At 44.7% G+C, this 25,137-nt stretch overlaps 1 protein-coding gene across 1 annotated transcript in view; it reads left to right on the top strand.

Annotated features, from left to right (window-relative positions):
- Nucleotides 1-25,137, top strand: part of OBSCN (obscurin, cytoskeletal calmodulin and titin-interacting RhoGEF) — a 214,003-nt gene that overhangs the window by 178,308 nt on the left and 10,558 nt on the right. Inside the window, 19 exon segments of the mRNA XM_019471183.1 lie at nucleotides 2,435-2,692; nucleotides 5,230-5,353; nucleotides 5,692-5,825; nucleotides 6,167-6,279; nucleotides 8,832-9,000; nucleotides 10,071-10,152; nucleotides 10,774-10,974; nucleotides 11,555-11,615; nucleotides 12,717-12,794; nucleotides 12,941-13,113; nucleotides 13,667-13,693; nucleotides 14,224-14,376; nucleotides 15,135-15,180; nucleotides 15,748-15,825; nucleotides 16,711-20,377; nucleotides 21,005-21,127; nucleotides 22,251-22,361; nucleotides 22,479-22,646; nucleotides 23,123-23,245. Coding sequence (XP_019326728.1) covers nucleotides 2,435-2,692; nucleotides 5,230-5,353; nucleotides 5,692-5,825; nucleotides 6,167-6,279; nucleotides 8,832-9,000; nucleotides 10,071-10,152; nucleotides 10,774-10,974; nucleotides 11,555-11,615; nucleotides 12,717-12,794; nucleotides 12,941-13,113; nucleotides 13,667-13,693; nucleotides 14,224-14,376; nucleotides 15,135-15,180; nucleotides 15,748-15,825; nucleotides 16,711-20,377; nucleotides 21,005-21,127; nucleotides 22,251-22,361; nucleotides 22,479-22,646; nucleotides 23,123-23,245 — 5,889 coding nt within the window.

Below are 25,137 nucleotides of genomic sequence, written 5' to 3'. Positions count from 1 at the left end.
CAAAATATTTTCCTAGAGGTTAAAAATTATGCTTGTAAGTGATTAAACTATGTAGATAACTAATGAGACGTGTGGGGATTTATTTCTTGTAGATGAAAACATACAGCTGTATTAAAAATTTTAATACAAACAATGTTTTACTAAAATTCCTGCAGGTAAATGGGTATTGATAAAGTGGAAACTTCAGTTTGCTTGAGGTACAAAAAGAAAAAAACACACAAAAAAAATCAAATGCAAGATATGCTGTTAGATGCTGAGTTTATATCAATAAATGTCTTGCATCAGCTGTCACTGAACTCGCTGGGTTTCTGTGTTCTTCTCTGTTCACGGCACTTAACAGTCCATCAGCTCATCCACTTCTCCCATTGACTTCAGCAGGAGCTGGGTTGTAACCCAAGAACGTTAATGCACTTGGGCTCTGGCTCCTTTTTTTATGGACAGTTTCAGAAGTGTTGAAGTGAAAGAACCTGTTTTTAGGGATACTTCCAACTCGGATCTATGAGTCAACAATTTTGAACGATGCTTGTCCTCTTGGGTCCTTCTCTGAGGCTGAATTGGAACTTCAAAATACATGTCGGTCTTGTGTTCCCGGTTATTGTCTGAAGGAGATGTGGGGCGGAAAGGTTCACGGGTGAGATTTTTAGAATTGGGAAACAGGCTGTCCATCACAGGTGTGTCATCACTGCGGCGTTAGTTTGACGTACCTCAGCTAATAGTAAAGTTCCTCAGGTCAGCAGCTTGAATCATAGCGTGTAACGTCCCTAAACAGGGAGGAAAGTGGTCGTATTAGCAGCGTGGGGGAGACCTGTGGTTATCTGTAATCTGTATATATATATACACCTGTGAATATATTTTCTCACTGAGAGATACTATGAGTGTTTCATGCCTTTCCAAACAGTTCACTTGTTGGCAGCTGCCCAGCTCGTAGGACAGCACCAGTTGGCAGCAATCACAACAGGAACACCAGAGAATCAAAATATTTATCTAGGAAAATATATAAAGATCTTCCACCCGGCCCAGTGCTGATGAACGCTGATGGGCAGTCTGGGACATCGTGTGAGCAAAACTTGCTTTTTCCATCAACAAACCCAGAACTGAAATATTTCATAACCACTATGCTCATGGGGAGGACATTGAAAACAAAAATCAAGTGAGATGTCTTCAAAGGGGGCTGATCCAAGCGTAGCCTTCAACTTTAGCTGCTAAGGTCTGTCATGGGAATTTACTTTCTTAAGGCCAGGAAAGGAGCAGACTCAAAACAGCTACAGGACATGCTCCTGTGTCAATGACATTAAACAAGTCAGAGCCGTTTGTGTGTGAATGCTCTTACTTTTTCTTGAACCACATGATGGTTCAAGTTTGCACTCTTGCTTGGCAAGCGATCACATCATGAACATGATGAACTGTCTTAATCTGACGTGCATTTTGTCTGTCTTTATGGTTACTTGAGGGTTTCCCTAGATATCATCTGTCCCTTTGTTGTGCCTCTTCAAGATTTGTGGAAGGTGTATTGGGCAGGAGATCGGATGAGATGAGCTCCTGAAGTCCTACGATCCCATCCTAGCCTAGCTTCTTCAACCAGCACTGACTGGAGATGAGGCCATGGTATTTGTCTCCTGGGTGGCCATTCTGCAAAGACGTATGCTTGAAAATCCATTTTTCTGTGTGGAAAGCTTTTGTCTTCCTTCTGCCTTCAAGACCAGGAGTTTTATCTTCCTCTGTATAATGTTCCCCCATACACAACTGCTGTGCATTACTGTACAGACCAGGTGACTTCGCTTCTAGAGTATCTTGCAAAGGCATAGTCCAGTACAAATTTAAAAGTCTTGGGTACCTTCTAGTGCAGAGCCCAGCAAAAATATTCAGATATTGTAAAGTAGAACAAATACATTACTCTAGATCAACGAGTAGCTTTTCTGCCATCCTCTCAGACTTACAGGCTCATGAAGCAGAACGGCCCTCCCTTCTTTCCCCTGCCCTTCTCCAGAGTCACCGATGAGGCTGGTACCTGCTCGCTCCTTCTCCTTCCCTGTGAGAATAACGTCCTCCTTGCACATAGGGTCTGTATCAGTGCAGTGGGTCACCGCTGGGTTCATTTCATTGCTCTTAATAAAGGTATTTTTGACAGACCAGCCAACGTAGGGTTGAGTTGGGAGATGGATCCTTTGTTCTACTGTCTGGGGAGAGGCCGGGTGTGTGTGCAACGTGGCACAGTGTCTTCAACCTGGTGAGATATGTCCTTCTGAACCGTGTTGTGCCAACCTTCTTATTTTAAGTCTTAGCTATGTTCCCTCTTGCTGGAATAAGCATTTCTGCATCAGCTCTCTGCTCTAGGAGGGGAAAATGATACGATTGCAAATGTTTCCATGGGTTGGATGATGCTGCTATTTTCTTTTTACCCTGAAGAGAGAAAAGCTGTTGTTCTTGTCTGTAGGAATGACTTCCCCACAGTCAGAGATGGAGACTTCTGTCCAGGCCTCGCTTCAGCGTGCTGATAAGGAGATCAAAACAGCTCTAAAGAAACTCGTGGACTCGGCGTCACTGCTGGTGACTCTTCCCCCGGGCATGCGAGAAGGAGCCGGTGGCCTTTGCCTTCCTGGGTCCGTTCCTTCAGACCGCTCAGAAACAGCAGCCGGGCCCTCTGTGCTAGTTCATGAAGCCAGTACCCAAACCCAGACTGCTGGAGGGCATGGTAGGTTTGGCATGAATCTGGAAAATGTCTCATGGGAGTCAAGAGAGACAAAAATATTGAACGCGCCAATAATGATATTTTTTCCCTCATTTTTCTGTTTCCTTGTGTTTTGAACAGTTGAAGGTTAAGAGAGGACATTCAGACCCAAAGAAACATGGGGCTGGGGGTTGGGGTTAGGTTGGACCCTTAGGTTTGGGGCAGATCTTTCTGGAAACAGGAGGTGTTTGAAAACTGTGCCTGAAGTAGAGTTTGGTTCATCACCTGTCCAAAATGGAGGGATAGGGGATTTTTTTGCACCTTTGGGCTTTTGACCCTGGACTTGCTTCAAGTTTTTTTAGGGGAGTAGGGGGCGTGGGATCCCTCCTTTACATTTATAGAAGTCATTTGTTTTTTGATTTGGTGGGGTGGGTAAGGGAGGTTGCTTTTCTTTTATTGTTTGCCATAAACAAGCTGGAAATGTGTTTAACACCCCCGTATCAAATGTCAGAGACTTTCTAGGATGTTGAGTGCATCAAGTTCACCTGCACTTCACTGGCCCTGGAGCCTTGATAGACTCCTTAGCAGTTTTCATGTGATTAAAACCAATGATGTGTGTGACTGTGTCTTGCCAGAAGAACACGTCTTTCATCTTTGCATTGTCTTTTAAAAAAACATGAATCAGCGGCAACCCTTCCACTCTTCCTTCTGCTTCTGCCATAGCAACTTGTCTAAGCTGTCTCTGTGTCAAGTCAGAGTAACTGTCCTCCACCAGTGTTAACTTAAAAGGACAATGTCAAGTAACCTTCAGCCCTCAAACTCCAGATGCTGTTTAAAAAGAAGATATTCTTGTCTAAATTAACAAGGAAGTGTTAACTTAAAAGGACAATGTCAAGTAACCTTCAGCCCTCAAACTCCAGATGCTGTTTAAAAAGAAGATATTCTATTCTAAAACTTAACAAGGATAGAAATGTTTCACGGAATCAGACCCAAAATAACTGCATAAAAAAATGACAGGGTTTTAAAACCTTTTTTCCTTTCTAGTAGGAAATCATCTGTGAAAATAATCCTGTGGTGAAACAGGATGACTCAAAAATCATAAGTAAAACGTCAACTAGCAGATTATTTCCTTAGTCATAACTACAGAGATAATAGGATAGTGAATGAGATGGTTTTGCCGTCCTTTCATCTGAGCAAACTAAACGTGTTATTAATATAGGGAATTATTTTAATAAGATGGAGACTTGACAACTGTCCCTATGATCACATGCTTTGAATAAAAAGAAAGCAAATATTTCAATAGCGCTGGCAATAGGAAAGCACAATCGCACCAACCTGGGATCTCTGACCCTGCCAGTAATGCCTTGAATAACGATGTTTTCCTTTCCAATAGAGCTGTTTTATGTGATTTCTAGAAACTGCTGTGTTTTTTTCCAAAACCAGTCAGCACCAAACATCCCTAGAGTGGTCCCCAAAAAGGCCCTTCCTGCTGGGGAGAAGACTCCTCTTGATTTAACTTTTTTCCTCAGATGAAAAAGGAAATGAGGCACTTTATTCTATGGGGTAACTCCAATGGTCAATATCAAAAGCCAATCAGGTACTTTTGGAATGGAAGATCAAACCAGCTTTTGAAGATATATCTGATAAAATAATTATTAATAAAGAAGAACAATACCTGAACTGCCATCAAGTTGCACCATCTTTTTGTTTCCTTGTTCCTATAAGCCCCAGATGCCAAACCTTGTTCTGGTGTAACTTAGAGTTGTACAAGGACATTTTCAAAGAACCCAGTGGAGGTGCACCAATGCTGACGTTATAACATCACCAGCTCCTCCATATTAGCGTACCTCCATATTATCTCCATATTAGTTGTACCCCCAGCCAGGGCCTGCCTTGACCACCAGTTTTACATTGATGTAAGCTTACTCGTTTCACTGATGCTGTCTGTGATTGCACCAATGAGTCAAGAACTGTTCTCATAATGCAAAGTTTAATTGAAGCATTCATGAGTACGAAGCTAATGCTGGGCATCCCTGGAGCTATTTGAAAGACGTGTAGATGTGGTGCTTAGGGACATGGTTTAGTGGTGGACTTGGCAGTGCTGGGTTAACGGTTGGACTCGATGACCTTAAGGGGCTTTTCCAACCTAAATGATTCTGTGATTCTGTGATTTCATCATAGCCATGGTCTGGAACTCAAACACAGTTAAACTATCTCCTATAAAGGATGTATTGAACTCACGCTATCTTCTCAGTCATCCTATTTCTTCTGACTGCCTTTCCTATTTTTGTCTGTGTGTGTTTCCTTACAGAAAAGTTAGTTTGGGCCAGTCAGCAATGTGCCACCATTCAGTCTCTCTGATGTTATTCAAGCCCTTTGCTTCATGTGGCCTTCTCAAAAGGGCCAAATTCTCCTCTTAGCTTCAGTGACTGCACTCAGCTGAGGTCAAACAGACTCGGTTCTGACACAAGGCAGACTAGAGATGGCTCCAAAGGTTTGCTCTGGGTTTCAGGTGTGCCGTCATAGGTGACGTGTCTAACTTGCCCTATTTCTGCTGCCAGACGAAGCACAAAAGCAGATTCCAGCTGCTGAACCAAGTGTGCCAAAGCCCAGCCCTGGTCCTTCCCGTGAAGAGACGGCTGCTGGAGATGAAAGCACTCAGGAGCGGACTGTTCCTATTACCAGGTAAATAACCATCTCAATATACAGATTTCCGAATGTGGCAGACTTTGTTGCAAGAAAAGCAAGTCTTCTGTGGTGGAGGAAGCAGGTGCTGATTTGAACTGATTCTTGTAGGTCTGTTATTATTTTTAGAATCCTGTTCACACATGCATTGTGCAAGAAGGATGGAAAAAGCTGGAGAGAAATTAATTCCCCCAAAACAAAATTCTTCTTGTATTAATTTTAAGTAAATAATTATTTTTCTGGTGGTTAAACACACAGATCAATGGCAGGGTGTAACCCTGTATCTCTGCAGTTGTATGTGACTATGTAATGATCTTTCCTCTTGGGCTTCATGAAAGAACATCACCAGCTGCCGGAGCAGGAGACTGGGACAGAAGAGAAGGAGATGTGGTCTGGGATGTACACAGTGAAGTTTATATTGAGACCACGGAAAGAACTTGTGTGTATAAGACTGAGGAGAAGACCCCAACAAGTAAGAACGAACCTTGTTTCTCTTTCCCACATCCCATGATTGTCATTGTCTTCTCTTTTGGTAATAACTCCTGATGACTGTTTTTTTAAATACTTCCATTTCTTGATCAGTGACTGTTTATTAAGCAGAAAGTAACAGAGAAGTGTGAAGAAGCCTAAAAGTAATGCCAGTATAAAGAAACCCAAATATATTGCTGTGAAATCTCTTGATTTGTCATTAAGCTAATGATATATCCTAAATGGCCAGTCCTATAAATCCCATTTGAGTAACTCGACCTACATCAGCACACTATGAATAAAGTTATGGTATTGTGCATGCAGCAAACCCTTGTGTCTCACCAGGTCCTCCCTATATGCAAGTGACAATAGAGGATGTGCAGGTGAATTCGGGGGAGCGTGCCAAATTTCAGGCAGTCATTGAAGGAACCCCTCAGCCTACCGTTTTGTGGTTTAAGGTAAGTGCAGACTTTCCTCTGGCTGAGAGTGAGGGCCACAGAAAGGACTGTAGCGCAGTACTTCTGTGGGGAATTTCTTCTGCTCTTTCATCCCACACCTCTTACACTGATTCCGGGTCATATCTATAGACTTTGTTGAACCAGCTGCAGTTCTCGTTGGAACCACCAACGATGTATCTCACCCTGTGTTGTCTCTACACAGTGTCACTGTGGCTCCTTTTGCCGAGAGGGCAACTGCTGTGGTTTAACCCCATCTGGCAACTAAGCCCCACCCAGCCACTCGCTCACTCCCCCCCCAGTAGGATGGGGGAGAGAATCGGAAGAGTAAAAGTGAGAAAACTCATGGGATGAGATAAAGACAGTTTAATAGGGAAAGCAAAAGCCGTGCACACAAGCAAAGCAAAACAAGGAATTCATTCACTCCTTCCCATGGGCAGGCAGGTGTTCAGCCATCCCCAGGAAAGCAGGGCTCCATCACGCGTAACAGTGACTTGGGAAGACAAACGCCATCACTCCGAACGTCCTCCCTTCCTCCTTCTTCTTCCCCCAGCTTTATATACTGAGCATGACGTCCCATGGTATGGAATGTCCCTCTGGCCAGTTGGGGTCAGCTGTCCTGGCTGTGCCCCCTCCCAGCTTCTTATGCACCTCCAGCCTGCTCAGTCGGTAGAGCATGGGAAGCTGAAAAGTCCTTGACTAGTGTAAGCATTACCTAGCAACAACTAAACCATCGGTGTGTTATCAACATTGTTCTCACCCTAAATCCAAAACACAGCACTGTACCAGCTGCTAGGAAGGAAATTAACTCTATCCCTGCCGAAACCAGGACAGCAACCAAGATGGTTTTGGGGACCAAGATGGGCAGGAAGGGAGATTGGTTCCTGCCTGAGAGCCACCAAGATGTGCGCTGTAGTTTTGGGGTCAGGGATGGGATTAAGAGTGGTTTATTCCAATTGTCAATGTGACTTCCAGGCTCTGTATCTTTTCTGCAGCTAATTGGTAAAATGAGTGTGACTAAGGACAATGAATATCCCATAGAAAGGAAGGAGAAGTAATTTATTATTCCTCCAAATATTGTCGTGCCCCTGAAATAAGCCAGTGTTGTTCTATAATGATTGTCTGTAACTATTCTGTCCAATTAAGTGTTTTGTACACACAAGTTTTATTCTGTGTGTACAATGTAAATGTAAATGTAAAATGTAAACACATTTTTCTTCTGTGTGGGAAGTGCAAGGATGAGCTACTCAGACAAATAAAATAACCTTAAAAAACAAGGACAAATGCAAAGAACCCCCTCACACACACACACACACATACATGCACATGCACACACCTGAACACCTTGAAAAGAATAAGAACAAGGCAAGAATATATGATATACCCTGTTAATATTCTTGCAATCTCTGACATTTTCAGCTCAGAGTTAATGCAAGCTAGCTGAACTTTTATCTGTTTACTAACCCACAGTAAAGCTCTCCACATGCTTAGCTAGTCTCTTGCACCCACACAAACGTCTTGCATGTACAGTGTCCTTTGTCAAGGAGTTCAACCCAATGACAGTATGCTGCCTGAAGTACCACCTCTTTTTGGCTGTTCTGTACATATTTACCACAAGCTTCGTGTGTTGGCTCTTACGTCTTGTACCAGGAAAAGTTAATCCCTGCCCACTCACTAGGCTATTCATAATTCTGTACAGCTCTATCGTGTCATCTTGCTAGAGGCTCCCTTCCAGCTGAAGAGCCCCAACGTGCTCTGTCAATCCTCATCTGGAAGCTGTTACAGAAAGAACATTGCTGCAACAGTACCACACCCCGGGCAAACCAAGGATTTATAAGATGATGCCTTCTGTCTTATTCTTTATTTCTTCCCTAATAATTTCTAACATCTGGTACTTTTTGACTGCTGCCAAGCACTGAGCTGGTGCTGCCACAGAGTGATCTACTGTAACTCAAAGTTTTGCTCCAGTGTAACAAGGAACAGCTCAGAGACTGACATTTCATGTGGGGGAATAGGGCTGCATCACTTTACATTTACTGTATTATAGACGTTATGTATTTAAATGTACATTTTACTGCCCAGACAGGTGGTCTCGTAAGGTCCTTTTGCAAATCTTCATAATCTGCTCTCTGTGTCACACACACTCCCTCCTGTCCCTTTTTTCGTAGCGTTTATGAATATATTATGCAGCACTAGTGCCAGCACAAGCTGGAGACCAGGCAGGAGCAAAGTAGCTGATCCTCGTGCTCCCTGGGCCGACTGCTCAGGCATGGTGTGCTGGGAGAGCTGAAGAATAAACCACATAGCCCTGGTGATCCCTCCCAAGCCTGTATTCGTACGAATGGGTTATGAAACAAAAATGTTATTGGGTAATGTGGAAGCAGAGAAACAGTTAAGACATGGGGGACTTCTTCAGCCAGGATTTTGTTAGTGAGATTTGTTAGCCTGAAAGGTCTGTGTTGTAGCTCTGCTCCTGTATCTCGTGTCTTGAAGAGAAGAAATGTCTGTTTCCATCTTGGTTTTTCCAGTGCCAAAATGTCATTTCATTCTTTCAGGGCACTTCGTTGCTGACAGACAGCAACAGGCTCCGTCAAGGGAAGGAAGGAACAACGTATTTCTTAGTCATGGACAATGCTGTCCCAGAAGATGGTGGTGTTTATACCTGTGTTGCCAAAAATGCAGGAGGGGAGGTTTTGTGCAAGGCAGAGCTTATCATACACGAAGGTAATGTCATTCTTTCAGCTGCAGGAGTTGCTTCCGTAGCCAACGCAATACGTACTCTGTTGCAGTCATCTTCTGGTACCCATATGGTATCATCTGCTCCGTATTCCTGCGTAGCATTTGTATATTACCAGTATGGCAGGATCCAATATAAAAGCAATTGGTCTAATGACCTACGTATATCGTGCCCCTGTACTTGGCCCTGGTGAGGCCGCACCTCGAACACTGTGTTCAGTTTTGGGCCCCTCACTACAAGAAGGACGTTGAGGTGCTGGAGCGTGTCCAGAGAAGGGCAACGAGGCTGGTGAAGGGTCTGGAGAACAAGTCTTATGAGGAGCGGCTGAGGGAACTGGGGTTGTTTAGCCTGGAGAAAAGGAGGCTGAGGGGAGACCTCATCGCTCTCTACAACTACCTGAAAGGAGGTTGTAGCGAGGTGGGGGTCGGTCTCTTCTCCCAAGTAACAGGCGATAGGACGAGAGGAAATGGCCTCAAGGTGTGCCAGGGGAGGTTTAGATTGGACGTGAGGAAAAATGTCTTTACTGAAAGAGTGGTTAAACATTGGACCAGGCTGCCCAGGGAAGTGGTGGAGTCCCCATCCCTGGAGGTATTTAAAAGACGAGTAGATGAGGCACTTAGGGACATGGTTTAGTGGACATGGTGGGGTTGGGGCGATGGGTGGACTCGATGATCTTAGAGGTCTTTTCCAACCTCAATGATTCTATGACTCTATTCTATGATTCTATATATATACACACAAATGAGATTTTTTTTTTTCTCCCTGCTTCAGGCTACATGACGAACTGATACAATGGGCCACAGAAATAAGTGGGGCCATGTCTCTGGTGGTGGTCTGCTCTTTAGCTTGGCTCTTCTGATTTATGTCAGGTGAAGATGCAGCCCCAACGTTCATATTGACAGGTTCTGTCATCGAACAGCTCCACTTAATTCTGTGCAGAAGTTTAGAGGACCCCTGTAATTTTTCCTGCCTTCAATTGTCCTGTAATAACTTTGCAGGCTATTAGCAAGGCATTGTTGTCTGAATATTAACACTTATATTTCCTTCATTTCCAAAGCTAAGAAAGACCAAGCAGCAAAGAAAGTGGCCACCAGGAGAAAGCTCCATTCCCTTTATGAGGTTAAGCAGGAGATTGGAAGGTAAATGGATTTTCCAACTTTATAGCGTCACTGCCGGAGAATATCTCATTGCCCATCTGAGCTGCTGAGCATGTGTAACCAGAGGCAGAGGTGGGCCCTGCTGTGGAAGAGTCTGAAATGGTGAAAGTACTGGCAGAAGTGGGAGGTCACCCCATTGCAGGTGTGCTGGAAACACTTTCCTGAGGTTTCTGACAGAGGATGGGAGAGTCCATACAGCCCATAGGTCCAGGTAGCTCCAACCAGAAAAAATACCAGCCAGAGGCTGGCAGGATAGGTGCCCAGGTATGGCTTCTTGGCAATGTTAGCATCACAAGCCCATAGCGACACATGCACAAGCGCCGTGTCCGTCCAAGGGATCCAAGAGCATCAGCCTTTGTCAGCACAAGGCTGTATCACCTGAAACAGCTTTTCCCTTGCTGTGAACTCGTTGCTTAGTTTTGGAGACAGCCAGGAGAGGGCAATAGCACCTCACATACAGGAAAATGAGCTTTTTATGTTGGAGAATGTAAGCCCTGAGCAGTAGGGAGCTGTCAAAGGCCGGGACGTGGAAAGGTCTACACCTGCTGTGCAGAGGGCTTTGAACCAAGTCTGAGCAGGGCTTGTCCTTTGATTTTTACACAGGGGCTGCTTCAGCTTTGTGAAACGAGTTGTACACAAAGGGAACAGAGTGTCTTGTGCTGCCAAATTCATACCTCTACGAAGCAAAACGAAGGCTCGAGCGCATCAAGAGAGGGATATTCTTGCCTCTCTGTCCCATGACAGAATTACCAGGCTCCTGGATCAGTATGAAACGCGAAAAACACTGATTTTGATTCTGGAGTTGTATCCTTTTCTGTGCTCCTTGTCTGAGGAGGCTGGGAAGTACTAGGTAGAGCTCATTTATGAAATAACTAAGCAATTAACCATTTTTAGGTTTTGCTGAGATAAAAGGACACGCACAATCTTTCTCTGCACTGCAGGGTAGCATAGCTGTGTGACATCTTCAGTGAAGTACTATGTTTCTGCTGCTTTAGGAAAAATCATGATACTTGTATATACAAGTGTGAACGAGTCGTTAAGCACCAAAACTCTTTTCTGAAATGTCTGGAAGTGAAGGACTCTGTTTCCATGAGATCCAGTCTGGGTGAGCACCAGGAAAATGCAGTGCAGGGCAGAAAAGCCCACAGCCAACAGGTAGATTTTAGCACCAGCGATACCGTTCTCCCGCTTGTAGGGATCACAGGTTTAGAGCAGCCCAGTTCTGCAAGAAGGACACTGCTGCAATAGAGACTTTAATGAATTACATGCACATCACGTTGCCTGAGATCACCTCATGAATTCTGCTGTTAGCTGGATAGAGGTGATTACAAAGTAAAAATAAACATTTAACTGTAGTTCTGTTTTCCCTTAATGCCATTGTCAGATGCTCCAGCGAAGAGCTCCTTGACCGTTTATTCAAGAAGAGCGTCGTCACTGAGGCAGAGGTAATCTTTCTTTCTCATTTGAAAGACCAGAGTTGGTGGGTACCACTACAGTACCTTCCAGCTGCATTTTCCTTTTTGAATATGAAGAATGTCCTTGAACCGGTGATAATCTGTCAAAACAGAATCAGCCTTTAAAATGTGTTCCCACCAGCTTTCATTAATAAGTTGAGCTTCTTCAGGGAATAACTAGAAACAGCCGGTGGTTTTGACCATCAGCATTGCATTCAGCCTAATACAGCTGATATTTGCTCTATTATCATCATTTCTTTGCTATCTGTCACCAGAAGCTCCTGTATCTTCACTTGCTTAATAACGCTTTATCCCCTCGCAACCGTACTTCACTCCTTTTCAGTCCCCAAAACGAGGGCTGAAATTATGGTTTCTAAGGGATTTTTTTTTGAGATCCTTGGTGCTCAAAGTTCAAAATGTTTCACATCTCCCGTCTAGTAGCCAGGTGTCCCATATTTATTGGTAAAATTGATTTTTCTTAGAAATACTCAGAGGGAAATATCACAGAACCATAGAATGGTTTGGGTTGGAAAGGACCTTTAAAGATCAAATGTCAGCTAACACTATAAAATGTCAAAGATAGAGGACTTCCAAAGCTGAAGCTAGCTGTAAATCTTCACTCCTTGTTCAGTCATAGTCAGATTACATTTACATACGGTCAAGAAAATAGGTTTACAACATAGTTTTAAAATGTATTTGTGTTTTAAATGTGTTTGCCTGATTTACACCAAGCCAGAGCTGAATTTGAGTTAGACAGTTGATAAGGTTCATCAGACCTGAAGATTTCTGTATCTCTTTTTTGTATGTTTGTAGGGTTGTGGGTTTTTTTTTAAAGTAAGGGCTTTTTCACATATAGAAGGCTCCAGCAGGGCAGTGTGGTCAGACACGAGGCACAGCTTCATTCCACGGGGTAATGTTTGGTTCACACCTTACTTCAACTGCAAGACTAATATAAGAAGTTCATTCTAGTTTTAAAAGTATTTCTAGATCAATCTCTCCCTCTCCCATATATTAAAAATGTTGGTGGAATCAGGGACCCTCTTATTTACTAATAATGTTTAATAATTATTTAAAAATTTATTTAATTTTTAGGTCAAGTTGTACATCAAGCAAATTTTGGAAGGAATCAAATATCTTCATGACAACAACGTCCTTCATTTGGACATTAAGGTAACGTGCAATGGCAGGTCTAGCTTCCCATAGCCTCTTGTTGGTCAGGGAATGGGCGTTCTCAATTCGAATTATTCTTACTTACAACTGAAAATATCGCCTGCTTTCAAGAAAAGTTTCTCCCTTTTATTTTGTTCATTTACTAGCCGCTGAATATCCTCATGGTTTATCCTGAAAGGGAAGACCTTAAGCTCTGTGACTTCGGATTTGCTCAGAAGATCACGCCCTTTGAGCCCCAGTTCAGCAAATACGGGTCTCCGGAGTTTGTTGCCCCAGAAATTGTTTCTCAGTCACCAGTGTCAAAAGCAACCGATATCTGGTAACCTGTCATCTTTCTACAAAGCTTTTGCCCTAGATGGCCTGAATTTCCATTTATTGTTAATAATTAAATGGAGTAGTGATAAATAACGCAGGAAACTGAAAGTGAACACTGAGAATGCAAAACCTGTCAGGGCTCTTTAAAGCTCCTTCTATTTTGTTCAACCATAATTGAACTCTGACCAGCCAATTAAAGCAAAGGAGCATCTTAGAGAAGATGATCTTTATTAGAGGTGGCAACTAGGGAGGATGAAAAGCCCTAAGGGGCTTTCTAGAAAAGGCAAACAAACTCCAAAAAAGTATTTTGAGTCTTCTCCTCTATCTGTGCTTTAAAAATGGAGGATTACTTGAGAACAATTTTTAAAAACGTTGAAGGGAAAAAAATTGAAGGGTGAAAACAATAGCTTTTGGGATTTATTTTCCTTGGAAAGGTGAGGAGAAGAAGGTGGTCTTATTGTGCCAGGGTGTCTAGTGGTAGGAAGAGGGGCTGTGTGCTTGAGAAGGATGGAGAAATAGTGATGAACACCTGACATTTGTGTTCCCTCCCTCCTCAGGGCTGCTGGAGTCATCACATATTTAAGGTAAATAAATCTTCTTGGAAAGACTCATTCAATATCCCTTTGTCAGTCAGAGCCCTCCAATACCTTCAAGTGAGGGATTTGAGTGAAGCATTGAGTCCTTCTATAACAAGGGCAATTTCTTTTGTGGTTTTCTCCTTTACTCGTTCTTTCCTGGTTGCCCAGGGCTTTGGTCACTGTCCCTGCTTGAAGACCTGCCAGCTGCTCTCCTTGCAGCTAGCGATGAGAGCGGTGGGTGAGGTTCAGTCTTCCCCTTGCCTGTTTTAGCCAGCACCCTACTGCAGCTGTGCAAAATCAAACCCTTAATTCCTTATCTGTGACACAGGGATAAATAATTCAGTTAAGTGCCATGTAATGCTGGGGTGGAAGATGCTCTGTTAGTGGACGCACTGCTCACAAGCATTGCAAGTCCCACGCATGGAGTCCCTCAAGCATTTTAAAGCCCCACGTAAGCATTTGTGCTTCTGTCATTTAAACAGCAAATAGAAGTCTAAAGTCTGTCTCCTTTTATTTTATGGTGTTCAATAAATAAGCCTAACGTGCAAGTCTCCATTTGCTGGGGAGAACGACAGAGGAACGCTTCTAAATATCCAGAACGGGGAAATTTCATGGACCACTCCTGATTTTGTTCACTTGAGTGAAGATGCAAAGGACTTTATGAAAGGGATCCTACAGCAGCACCCCGAGTGAGTGCACTTTTGTGCTTCCTACAGCCAGCGTGCAAAGATGTTGGTGTCTCAGCAGGCAGGTCTCAGCTCATCAGAGCTGCGGTGGTTTGGAAAAGTAGAAAGCTGAGTGAGATGTGGTGCGTTATGCCCTAGTTCTTCTTTATTATTCCCCATTACCCAAAACACAACTCAGCAATTTGCCAAATTGGCCTGTTTGTGGTATGGTGATGTCCTTACTCCCTGACTTCTCCAGGCAGATGAGTTTCTGAAATGACGTAGAGAAGTGGGAAGAGCAAGGACTGGTATAGAGGGAGCTATATGAGAATTAAATAATATTAACCACATTCATTAAGCAATTTCAAGTACAAATGGTGGCTTGAAGGCAAGTTTGCAGGCACTTGCTTTTTGATTTCATTTCTCTTCTTTCTGCTTGCTGCCAAAGCTATTTTTGCTCTGGCCACCTAAAGAGTCAAAGTCACTCTTAGGGCTGCTCTCGACACCCTTGAACGGGCTCCCTGCAGAGTGCCATGGGGTCTTCCTGAGGATCTGCAGGGAGTCTCAGACTGAAAAAGGAGGATCGTTTCACCTCAAGGGAAGGAAACCTTGGGTTGAAAGCCTCTGTCTGTCTGTTTGGCTTCTCAGCTCTAAAACAGCAGCCTAAGGACATACACAAAAGTGTATGCGTGTGTCCACGTGAAGCAGGCACCTTCAGGAAGATCTTGTGGTTGCTGTTGAAAGTGACTTGCTACTAGAACGGTGATCTTTTCTCTTTTCAGAGCCAGGCCTAGTGCTTTGGACTGTCTTTCCCACAAGTGGTTCATGGTAAGTTTGTCCTGGTTCCTTAGTAGAGTCATTAAAAATATTGAGGTTGGAAGAGACCTTTGGAGGGGCAGCTTTTAAAGCTGCTTGATATTATTTGCTGGTTTATTTTTTCTCTTGGTCTCCTACTTTCTGTCCTACAGAGCAGCTCAGGCATGGCTCTCCAGAAAGAGGAGACACATCGGTGTTTACATGCCAAGATATCTTTCCTTTCAAAAGATAAAGATTACTACCAACATGAGCAGATAGAACATGTCTGTATAGAAAGGAAACTGTGGCTTTGCAGAGCAAAGTTATGGTTTATATTCCAATGCCTTAAATTGCTAAGGTGAAGAACTAAAAATTAACAAAAAGAAGGAATTTAATCACATGCATTGAACAGGGCTTGCTTTTATCATTGAAAAGCTGAGATTGTCTACAATTTAGCCATGAGGGGATTGTAGCATTTGGTCTATTGTAACTTTCCTAAATTAAACAATTCTGGAAGGAGGGAACCCTAAAAAAAAAACTTCCCAGGAAATGAAGTCAGGATTTTTTAACCAATGATTTTCCTCTCATTCCCCCTGGCAGCATAATCTCCCCCTCGAAGCAGCTCATTTCATCAATACCAAGCAGCTCAAATTCATTGTGGCTCGGAGCAAGTGGCAGGTGAGTTGGCCTTAATCTATGTTGGTTCTTTTTAGTTATATTTATCTTTAATTACATTTGCACCTTTTAAAGTCTATCGGGCTAGGACAGTGAGCACAGCAGAGATCTCAGCTTGGGTATGAATGGGGAATAAGCCCAGGAGAGAGTGGTCGATGGATGTGGCAGAAATAAATTATCTAGGCTTTTACTGCCTGGAAATCATCTGGTCTAATGCAGGTGCCTGTAAGATGCATGGCTGTGTCTCAGTTAGGTACCCCCAGCTGCCTTTGCAATTGGTACTGAATTACAGGCAGGTCCCAAGAAGATCCTCTTTTCCTGAAGTTCTCTAAAATACTCAGATTGGTTGCCTTCTGAAGATGCCTGTTTCTCTCTGTTGGCTGTAAGGGGAGGCCAGCTGCTCAGCTTCAACTGAGATGTCTCACATGGCAGAAGTTAGAGCAGACGAATCCTACCTCCTACAGTATGGTAGGTCTTCTGTTGGCCTAAGTCACTGTAGGTTGTGCTGCAGTCAACGGATTTAAGGCCATTTACTCCAGCTAGGCTCTCATCTGATGTGTTCCGTTAAAAACTCCTTTTCCGTCTGCTTTGAGCGGCCAGATTGTCTTTGAAAATCTCAAGCAGGGTCCTGCTTCCCCGTTCACAACAGCAAGTATGTCCCCTGAAGTCAATATAGTCAATATAGTTTCACCTCTGTGAATGAGAGAAGAGGAAGACTTGGAGAGCAAATGAGGCCTGGATTGACAATATGTACAAAAGGGTGGCAATGTGTTATTAAACTAGTACGTGTGGTATTTAAGAGTGCAGAAGTTCAGTTTGGTATGCTTGCTTTACCATACTCCCACCATGTTTCCATCTGATTGTGCTGTATTTTGTTTTGCTTTTCAGCGGTCTCTGATGTGCTATAAATCCATACTGGTAATGCGATCTATCCCAGAAATCCTAGAAAGGACTCACGACAACACCTCCCTGGCCATCTCCCGACATCTTATTGAAGAAAGCACTTCATCCAGTACCAGCGGCTCTTCTTCAGACAACGAGAACTCGCATTTCCCCAAGAAGAGGCACTTTGGCTCTACGCCCGAACTGCACTTGTCCATATTTGATGCACCAAGCCAACAGGAGCCTCCGAAACATGCAAGTGAAGAGAAGCACTCTAAAACCTCAATCCCTCCAGTAAAACCCATGAGAAGGAAGTATGCTTCAATGAAAACTGAGGTGGGGCACAAATCACCTACAGAAAGCAAAGAGCTCATGGCAAGTATCTTAAAGGAGAAAGAGGAGGGGCTCCACCCCAGACTTCGAGATGAAAAAGCAGAGCAGTCCCAAAGAAGCGGTGCTGCTGAGCCTTCATCAGTGAAGACTTCCACAGAAAGCACATCGCATCTATGTCAGAAAGAAAAAACAGACATATCTGATAAGGACAGAATTGAAAAGGCTGGGGATGGGACAGAAAAGCCACCTGTATGTGTTCCTAGACAGAGTGTCATTAAAAGCACTTTCTACAGCCAGGCAGCTGAGCTACCTGCAAGGGGGCCTTCCTCACCAGGCAGGGAGTTCAGAAGGCACCTGGACAGAGCCAGAAGGACTTTCCGGAAAGCTGGATATTCAAAGGTGCCCCTCAGTGGTCTCCGTGAACCCCTTCTAGAGCAGTTTGAACTGGAAGAAGAAGAAGGCAAGTCTGATGATGGAGATGATCACAGGGAGAGTCTGCTTGGTTCATTGACCAAATCAGCTTCGTTTGACACTGCAAGGAAACCACCACATCCTGCCATTGCCGGTGCTAGCCGAAGCCGTTCCCTGGATGACTACAGGCTGAGAGCCTCAAGATCAGTGAGGGAACAAGATATTTTGGAAGAAGACTGTGATATATTGTCACAGGAAAGTTGCCCTGAAGGCAGTGACCACTGCGACATTTCTGCGGGGCCTGGCAAGGGATGTTCTGTAGATGCTTCAAAGCAAGAGGACTTTAGGAGAGCCAGCAAGGATTGTTCAGAAGAGCAGCCCCCTCCTTCCACACAATGTGAGGGTAATGGGTGTCCGGCTGTTTTTGTGCAACAGCTAGAGAGACTTCCAGCGTCACCTCATGGGAGCGAGAATAGGAAACATTTACTGAAGAAGTCAAAAGCCACTTACATTGAGGAGGAAGCTGAAGATTTGGAAGGCAAAAGCCCCATTCTAACTGCCCAGTGCTCAGATGTAACTGCATCAACAGCTCAAAAACACGAAAGCATGGAGGGTAAATCTTCCCCTGGCAGTGCCTCTGACACTGCTTTTCAGGAGGGCAAACAGTCCATTTCAACTCTCTCACAGTCAGAGACCACCTCCAAGTCAGCCCCTACAAGTAAAGGAGGCGTGTATCTGCCCCAGGAGTCTGCTCACAGTACTGACATCCATCCGGATCTAAAAGGTGGAAGCTTGCTTATCAAAAGGACAGCCCCAGTTCCACCTTGGAAAGACAAAAGGCAGAAACATTCACATGAGAAGTCTTCTGCTCATGGTGTTGCCGAATCTGATTTCATGGGGCCTGAAAGCTCTGCTGTTTTAACAGGCCCACAAACAGAAATCGATTCACTTCCAGTAGGTAAAGACAAAAGTCAGGAACTTCCTGGTCAAAGTGTTCCAGCAACTACTGTCTTGGTGGGCAAACAGCCAGGTACCCTAACTGCTCTGCACACAGCTGATGAAGGTGCTCATCAGAAGCTGAAGACCTATAAAGAGGTGAGATCTGCTGTCCTGGAGGATGAAGGACCGGGTATTATAGGAATCACTCCACCATCAGCTCATGATGGTGAAAGCCAAGCGCACAAGAGGGTTCCTGTTCACGTCGACACAGCATCTGCCATCCGGAAGGGAGACCACCTCGTTGTTCCAAAAGTCGCACCACCAAAATCAATGTTGACTTCAGTCTCCGATGCAGCACGGCAGGCTGAAAGGGAACGGCCAGCTCATAGCAAGGAGAGGCTTGCTGCTCTGAGGAGTGAAAGCTCAGCTGTCGCAGAGATTGTTCCCAGTTTGGCCCACGAAGCTGAAATCAAGGGAGCTGAACCCCAGAAGGTTTCTGAAGGCAGTGGCACCGTGCCTGCTGTTCTGGAGAGCAGACACCCAGCTAGAACCGTGTCCTCCCAAAATACTGGCCTCCCATCGGTCTGTGAGAGTAAGAAGCAAGAACATCCAAAGGCATCACTTCACAGTGAGGTGAGATCTGTTGTGACAGCAAGTGGAAGCCAAGCAACTGGACAGACTACGCCTGCTCCTTTCCCCAAGACTGGACGTCAGGTGTTTGAGCAGCACAGGGCTGCCTATGCCAGTGGCAGAGTTTCTGCTGATCTGGAGCGTGGGCCTCCAGGTGTCTTAACTGCTTCACAACCAGAAATTGCTCCATCTGCAGTCTATGAGCTAGAATATGAGGAACATCGAAAGGTTTATGGTGAGGGTAGAGGCGTTGCCTTAGAAAGTGGAAGCTGTGGTACTGGAAAAACTGTCCCACCGTTGCTCCACAGGGATCAAAGTCAGGAGCTCTCACATCACAGGTCTTCTTTCTACAGTGATGAGGAGTCTGCTGTGCTGGAGGGCTTAGTGGATGAGATGGTTTCCCTCTCTGAAGAGATGAATGTTTGGGCAGAGTCAGTTTCCGGTGAGGAGGAATGCAGAAAGCACACCTCTCCTCCCACAGAGATGTTCTCCAAAGACCCAGGTAACCAAGCACCCAAGGACACCTCCTTCCCTTCTGTACAAGGGGGTAAAAGAGGAGAAGTCTCTGAGCTGGATGACCTTGCAGAACCTTATCTTGTTGTGAGTGAGGAGACAGTGGTACTGGAAGGGAAGGGAGCACAGACGGTTCCTCATGAATGTGAGCATCTGGAGGACTTAGCATTTGAGATCCGCGCTCCTAGCCAAGTGAGTGTTTCCTCAACAGATAGCTTGGACACTGGAAAAAGACCCAGTCAAGTGTCAGTGAGCAAGGACACTGGTAAACACCCAGAAGTTTCTTTAGTAAAAATCAAAGACCTGTCGGACGAAACACCCAGTCTTGGCAGTGGAACTCCAAAACTTGACATATCAGAGGTAGAGCCTGCCTACTTGAATTTCTCTGATTTGTATGACATTGTCTATTTTCCATTTGAATTTATGAACTATAGGAAGCCTCCACCCAAACCAACTGGTAGACGGTTTATACCTTTTGGCGAAAGGGCAAGGTCACCTCCTGCAGGACATTTGCACAAGGATAAAAGACTGTGCATCAGAGAAGAGGCAGAGGACAAGAACAGGAAGAACCATTTGGAAATATCTGAGGATTCAAAGGCAACTAACTTATTAGCCATGGGGAAAGGGTCAGAGAGTCATAAAGAAATGTATGGCCCCCAAAAGGACTCAAGTGGTAAGCAGAAAAGCTCCTCCTACAAGAAGACAGGACTCTTTAAGCCATATGTAAGGTCTCATTCAGTGGAGCAGTCAGTGGAGCAGAGTCTGAAGAAGAAAGTAAAAGCTTCTGTTGCCCATATTTCAAGAATCCTAAAAGGAAAGACATCTCCTGAGCCAGAGGCAGAGGAAGGTAAATATTTTGCTCTGTGCCTTCACAGATTTGCTGCTATAACTGGGCTCTGCTAAATCTGCCTTTTCCTTTTTCCCCCAGCATATCTGAGGCTGTGGTTAGACAGTCATTGCAAAACTGGCAGTGGCAGGTTATGAAATTAGTGGTCTTCAGCCCCACCACTAGCTCTCTGTTACTGACTCATTTCAGTGCAGAGTCAGCTGGGTTAATCTGCTGGTGGAAGTGGTTCAGATTCCCCTGTCTGAGTTTGCACAAAAGCAGGCCAGGGCTGGATGATGCTTTCCTTGCTGCAGTTTCTTCTGCAGTTATCATCTGACCACGGTAAATCTTTAAGGCTAAAGTGGCTGGGAGACGTCGGTGAAGTCTCCCTGACTACCTAAGTTGATGACACTCCACAACAGAATCTGTGCTTTCTTCTCTGCCATCCCTGGATATGCCCTGTTCTTCCAGGACATCATTCTGTTTGTAATAGCTGTCACAGCCTTCCCTGTTGACTGAAGGCTCGTTAATAAGGAAACCTGTGACTGCTGAGCTATTTATGTGTGAACGGCAGAACTGTCTGCTGTAAACGGGATGCCACAGGGAGAACGATGGCCTTGAATGACTTCTCATCCTTTCTCAACACAGAGTTTGGTGAGCTGGGAAGTGAGGCAGTAGAAAAAGAGCTGTTAACAGGGGCTGAAGGATCTCTGAAGAGGAAATCAGCACTCTCTTCATTCAAGTTCTCAAGCCTCATGCCAAAGGAGAAAGGTATTGCTACTGCATAAGTCATCAGTTAGTTTTATCATGAAGTGTCATTAATGAATATGACAGTGCTGTGTAAGGCCAGTTTCTAAGGATGGATCTGCAATGGTTGTCTTGAGATGACCTGGACCAACTCATCCAATATGAGCCAGCCTCCTCTGTTTACCTCGTAACTATGTCCTTGCTAAAACCGTCTTGTCTTGGCATTGCTTGCAAACTGGATCCATTCTAGGAAGCCACTGCAAGGGAATAAAATCTATGTGTAAGCTAGAAAGAGAATAAATGGAGTATCCAAGGGTGGGATGGCAGAAGCAGGGAACTGTGAATTCCTACGCCCCAGCCCTGCATGCATTTGTAAGGGCCAGACGCGCTGCTATAAAGCTATGAAATGAAAAATGGTGGGGCAGCCCCAAACGGCGTGTCAGCAAAGCTGAACTTGCTTTTGCCCGGGCAAGTTTCCCCTTGACTCTAGCAGGAGCATTTTCTGAGGTCAGGTTAATGCCCCAGCATTCAGCAGAGCCCAGCCAAGCGCTGGGAAGGGCAGGCGTGTGAGGCTGGCAGCTCCTGGGCACTGCGGAGAAAAAATCCTGGAGAAACACGGAAGAAAACCTGAGCTCCCCCTTTCCCATGGAGACAGCAGCAAATTTGATGCTCTATGGTTTTTTTCCTCCTTCCATATCCATCTTTTATCTCTTCTTCTCTCTTCTCATGTTGTCTTGATCTGATCCCCTCATCCTTGAAATACCATCATTTAGTTTTGCCCCCACATTTAAGCTAGGCCAGAAGAAAACTCTTGCTGCGACATGCGCTCCCTCTCCTCCGAGCTGTTCTGCTGCCTTAGCTGTACCAGCAGGGCTGGGCAATGCAGATGTTCCCCATGGCCCTTCCAAGATCCATCTGGATTATCATGTATGAGCAGTGACACTGCGTCCATGGGGCTGAACAGGGCTCCTGCACCTGTGTGCCCAATGCCCAGAGGATTCTCCAACCGGTGGTCAAAGGAATGCCAGAGCATGAACCAGAAATGTTCTTGAACCAATTAAAAATGCTTTCTGATGTCCTGCGTGCACTTATTTTCCACATAGCCCTCCTGGCCATTCTGAATCACTGCTTTTCCTCTTCTTTGCAGCACCTTCATTCGTTGAGGAGCTCATCGATCAGGCTGCTGCCGTCGAACAGTGCGTGACGCTGTCGTGCCGGACAGCGGCTCACTCTTCCCTGCACATCGACTGGTTCAGAGGTGAACTGACATCCCTCCAGGGAGCCCCTAACCTCTGGGACAGGGGTGCAGGGAGGGTTTTAGACACCTTGATATAAATCTGCAGGGTAATTGTCTCTCCTATCTTCTGCTTTGCAGATGGGATACCTGTCCACAGCAGCAGCCGGATCCTCATCTCAGCCACGCTCAAAAACTTCCAGCTGTTAACTATTCTCTCTGTTGGTGCTGACGATTTTGGTATTTACACCTGTGTGGCCACAAACTCCCTGGGCTCAGCATCCACCTCTTGCATCATAAGAAAAGCAGGTAAAAGAAGAAGTAGCTACAGAAGTCGGTATTACTTCTGCCCAAAAATGTGACCTGTAAATACCCGTGAGGTGAGATTTCTGCAGATAGGTTCAGAGGACGATCTCTCCCTTGCCTGCTCTAGTCCACAGCCACAGCCCTTGCTGTCTGGTAGCGTGGCACGTTTTGCAGGGTTCATTCCCTCTTCTTCGCTCTTTAGTCTCTCTCCTCGATTCAGAGCCGCTCCAGTAACCGTGTGGTTCTAGAACCAGACTTCAAAATCTTAACACTGAGTTTTAATTAGGCACGGTTAAATTGCTGTTCCACTGGGGGGGGGTGTGTATGTGTATATATGTAAAAAAAAGGTATACTTTTTTTTTATATATATATATATATAAAAAAAGAGTATCTGTAACTGAGAAATGCCAGGTGTAGAGGTATGTATCACAGCAGTGCTATTGCTAACGGTCACTGGTTTTTGTGCCTCCTCTCGACAGAGGTTCCTCCCAGCCCTCCACCCCCTGACATCGTGGAGGTCTACGAGGATGGAGTGCAGGTGGTCTGGAAACCTGTGGAAACCAACACCCCCGTCCATTACACTGTCCAGTGTAAGAGCGAAGGTAAAGTGGAGTGCTGCCCTTACGCCTTGCAAGGAACATCTCGATTCGTACGATCTCTTCACCAGCTGGATATTTTATTTTTATTCAGAAACAGCCTGATTTTCGCTCCCTAGTTTAGAGTTAGGAATGAAATTCATACAGCCATCATTTAGCCATCTGAAAGTTAGATGTTGTGCTGGCTACACCAGCCTGGAATATGCATACTCCTACAAAAGGCTTTGCTGAAGTGTGAATCAAACTAGGTCGCATGGAAGCTGTGACCAAAAAGTGAACAGCCACAGAAGAACAGGCATGGCTGATACACCGTCCTGAGTAATCCTCTCAAGTTACAGCTCTGACATCGTACGCTAACAACGCCCAGCAGCAACGATTAGCAGACAATATCATCCTACACCCAGGCTTTCTGTACAGTCTGTGGAGAAAGATGGTCTATCGAAAAGGCAATTCATCCTACGCTAAACGGCCACGCTTTCTTTTTCCATTGGTTATGCAGGAAGCTTAGGGCAAACAGCCAGGACAAGATGACAAAAGTTTGGCAAAACTGCATCATCCCTTTGATGTTTCCTTCCAAGGCTTGGTCCAGAGCCTGATGTGGAAAACATCCAGTGGATGTTTTCTTGTTTAATTCCACGAACTTCGAATCAAATCCCCGAGCCTGTTCCATCTCTCTCGGGACTGCTTTTGCTGTTATTATTATGAATGCTATGTCTGATAGTAATTTCTACTGCAGTCACACATACCCAGACAGCCCTTTGGATTCAACTGCTCCGTGTTCCTTCTTTTAGTTCTCCAAACACACATGCACTCCTTTCTGGATTCGCATGAGCACGGGCAGCAGCTTTCTACCTTTTCACCCTGGAGCTGGTGTCAGTCACTTTTCCTCCAAAGCAGCTCGCTTTATTGTTATCCCTTTTGACACAACTGTAGGCGAGACTGTGGGGAGGATACAAAAGCAAGTTGTTCCAACTAGGAAGAAAAACAGCAAACAGCATCTACAATCTTCCATTGCATTCTGTGTATTTGGCAGGAACGTGCAAGGTCCTGCTTTCCTGAACACAGGAGGATTAAGATAATCTGAAAAAAATTCCTTGTTTTATCCATTATTTGAGAGTAGGCTTTTGCACGCTGCTTCTGCAGACCCTTTTCTCTGTTTCTAAGCTGTATCTGCTCCTTCTTACACAGCCCCCCCAGTTCAACTGTTCAACCAGTACCCTGCAAAGTCATTGATACCTTTGTTTTGGATGGCGAATTATTGCTTGTCCTATGTTTTGAGGCTCTCTACCAGTGTTTAATTGAATGAAAGGATGGGTTTAATCTCAGGGAGTTGAGTTCAGCCTTGAGCACAGCAGTAATGGCAAAGCATGGGACACAGCATCGTGTGAAATGAATGATCATTAAATGTTTGCTGGTGATTTTCTACTTCACATCTTAGCCCCATGAATAATGAGTCCAGAACATACCTACAATTTCAGTTCCCTGAAAAATCATCCGAGTTTCATAAAAGCTGAGTAAATCTGCCCAAGTTTCAAACACTGGGTTTGCTAGGAAGGTGTTCGTGGATAGTTCTCTCCTGAAATCCTGAACCTCATGCTTTCAACTGAATTCAAGACAGGGCCAAAGGGAAAAAAAACGGTGATTTTGTTAGGCTTTTGTTTGGAGTTCTTGATGTATATTTGTATTAGAGATTGGTGGCACGAATTAGATAAACAGAAACTATACAGGAAAGTTTCACCATTCCTCTCAAACATTATTGCCACATCTTGGACTGATTAGATATCAAACAGCTGATTTCAAAAAAGATCATAGAACCATAGAATCCTAGAATAGTTTGGGTTGGAAGGGACCTCTAAAGGTCATCTAGTCCAACCCCCCTGCCGTGGGCAGGGACATAT

The sequence above is a fragment of the Aptenodytes forsteri genome, unplaced genomic scaffold (assembly GCF_000699145.1).
Source record: "Aptenodytes forsteri isolate BGI_AS27 unplaced genomic scaffold, ASM69914v1 Scaffold80, whole genome shotgun sequence".
Lineage (NCBI taxonomy): Eukaryota > Metazoa > Chordata > Aves > Sphenisciformes > Spheniscidae > Aptenodytes > Aptenodytes forsteri.
The sequence above is the reverse complement of the archived record's forward strand: the minus strand, read 5'-3'. Positions and strand labels throughout refer to the sequence as shown.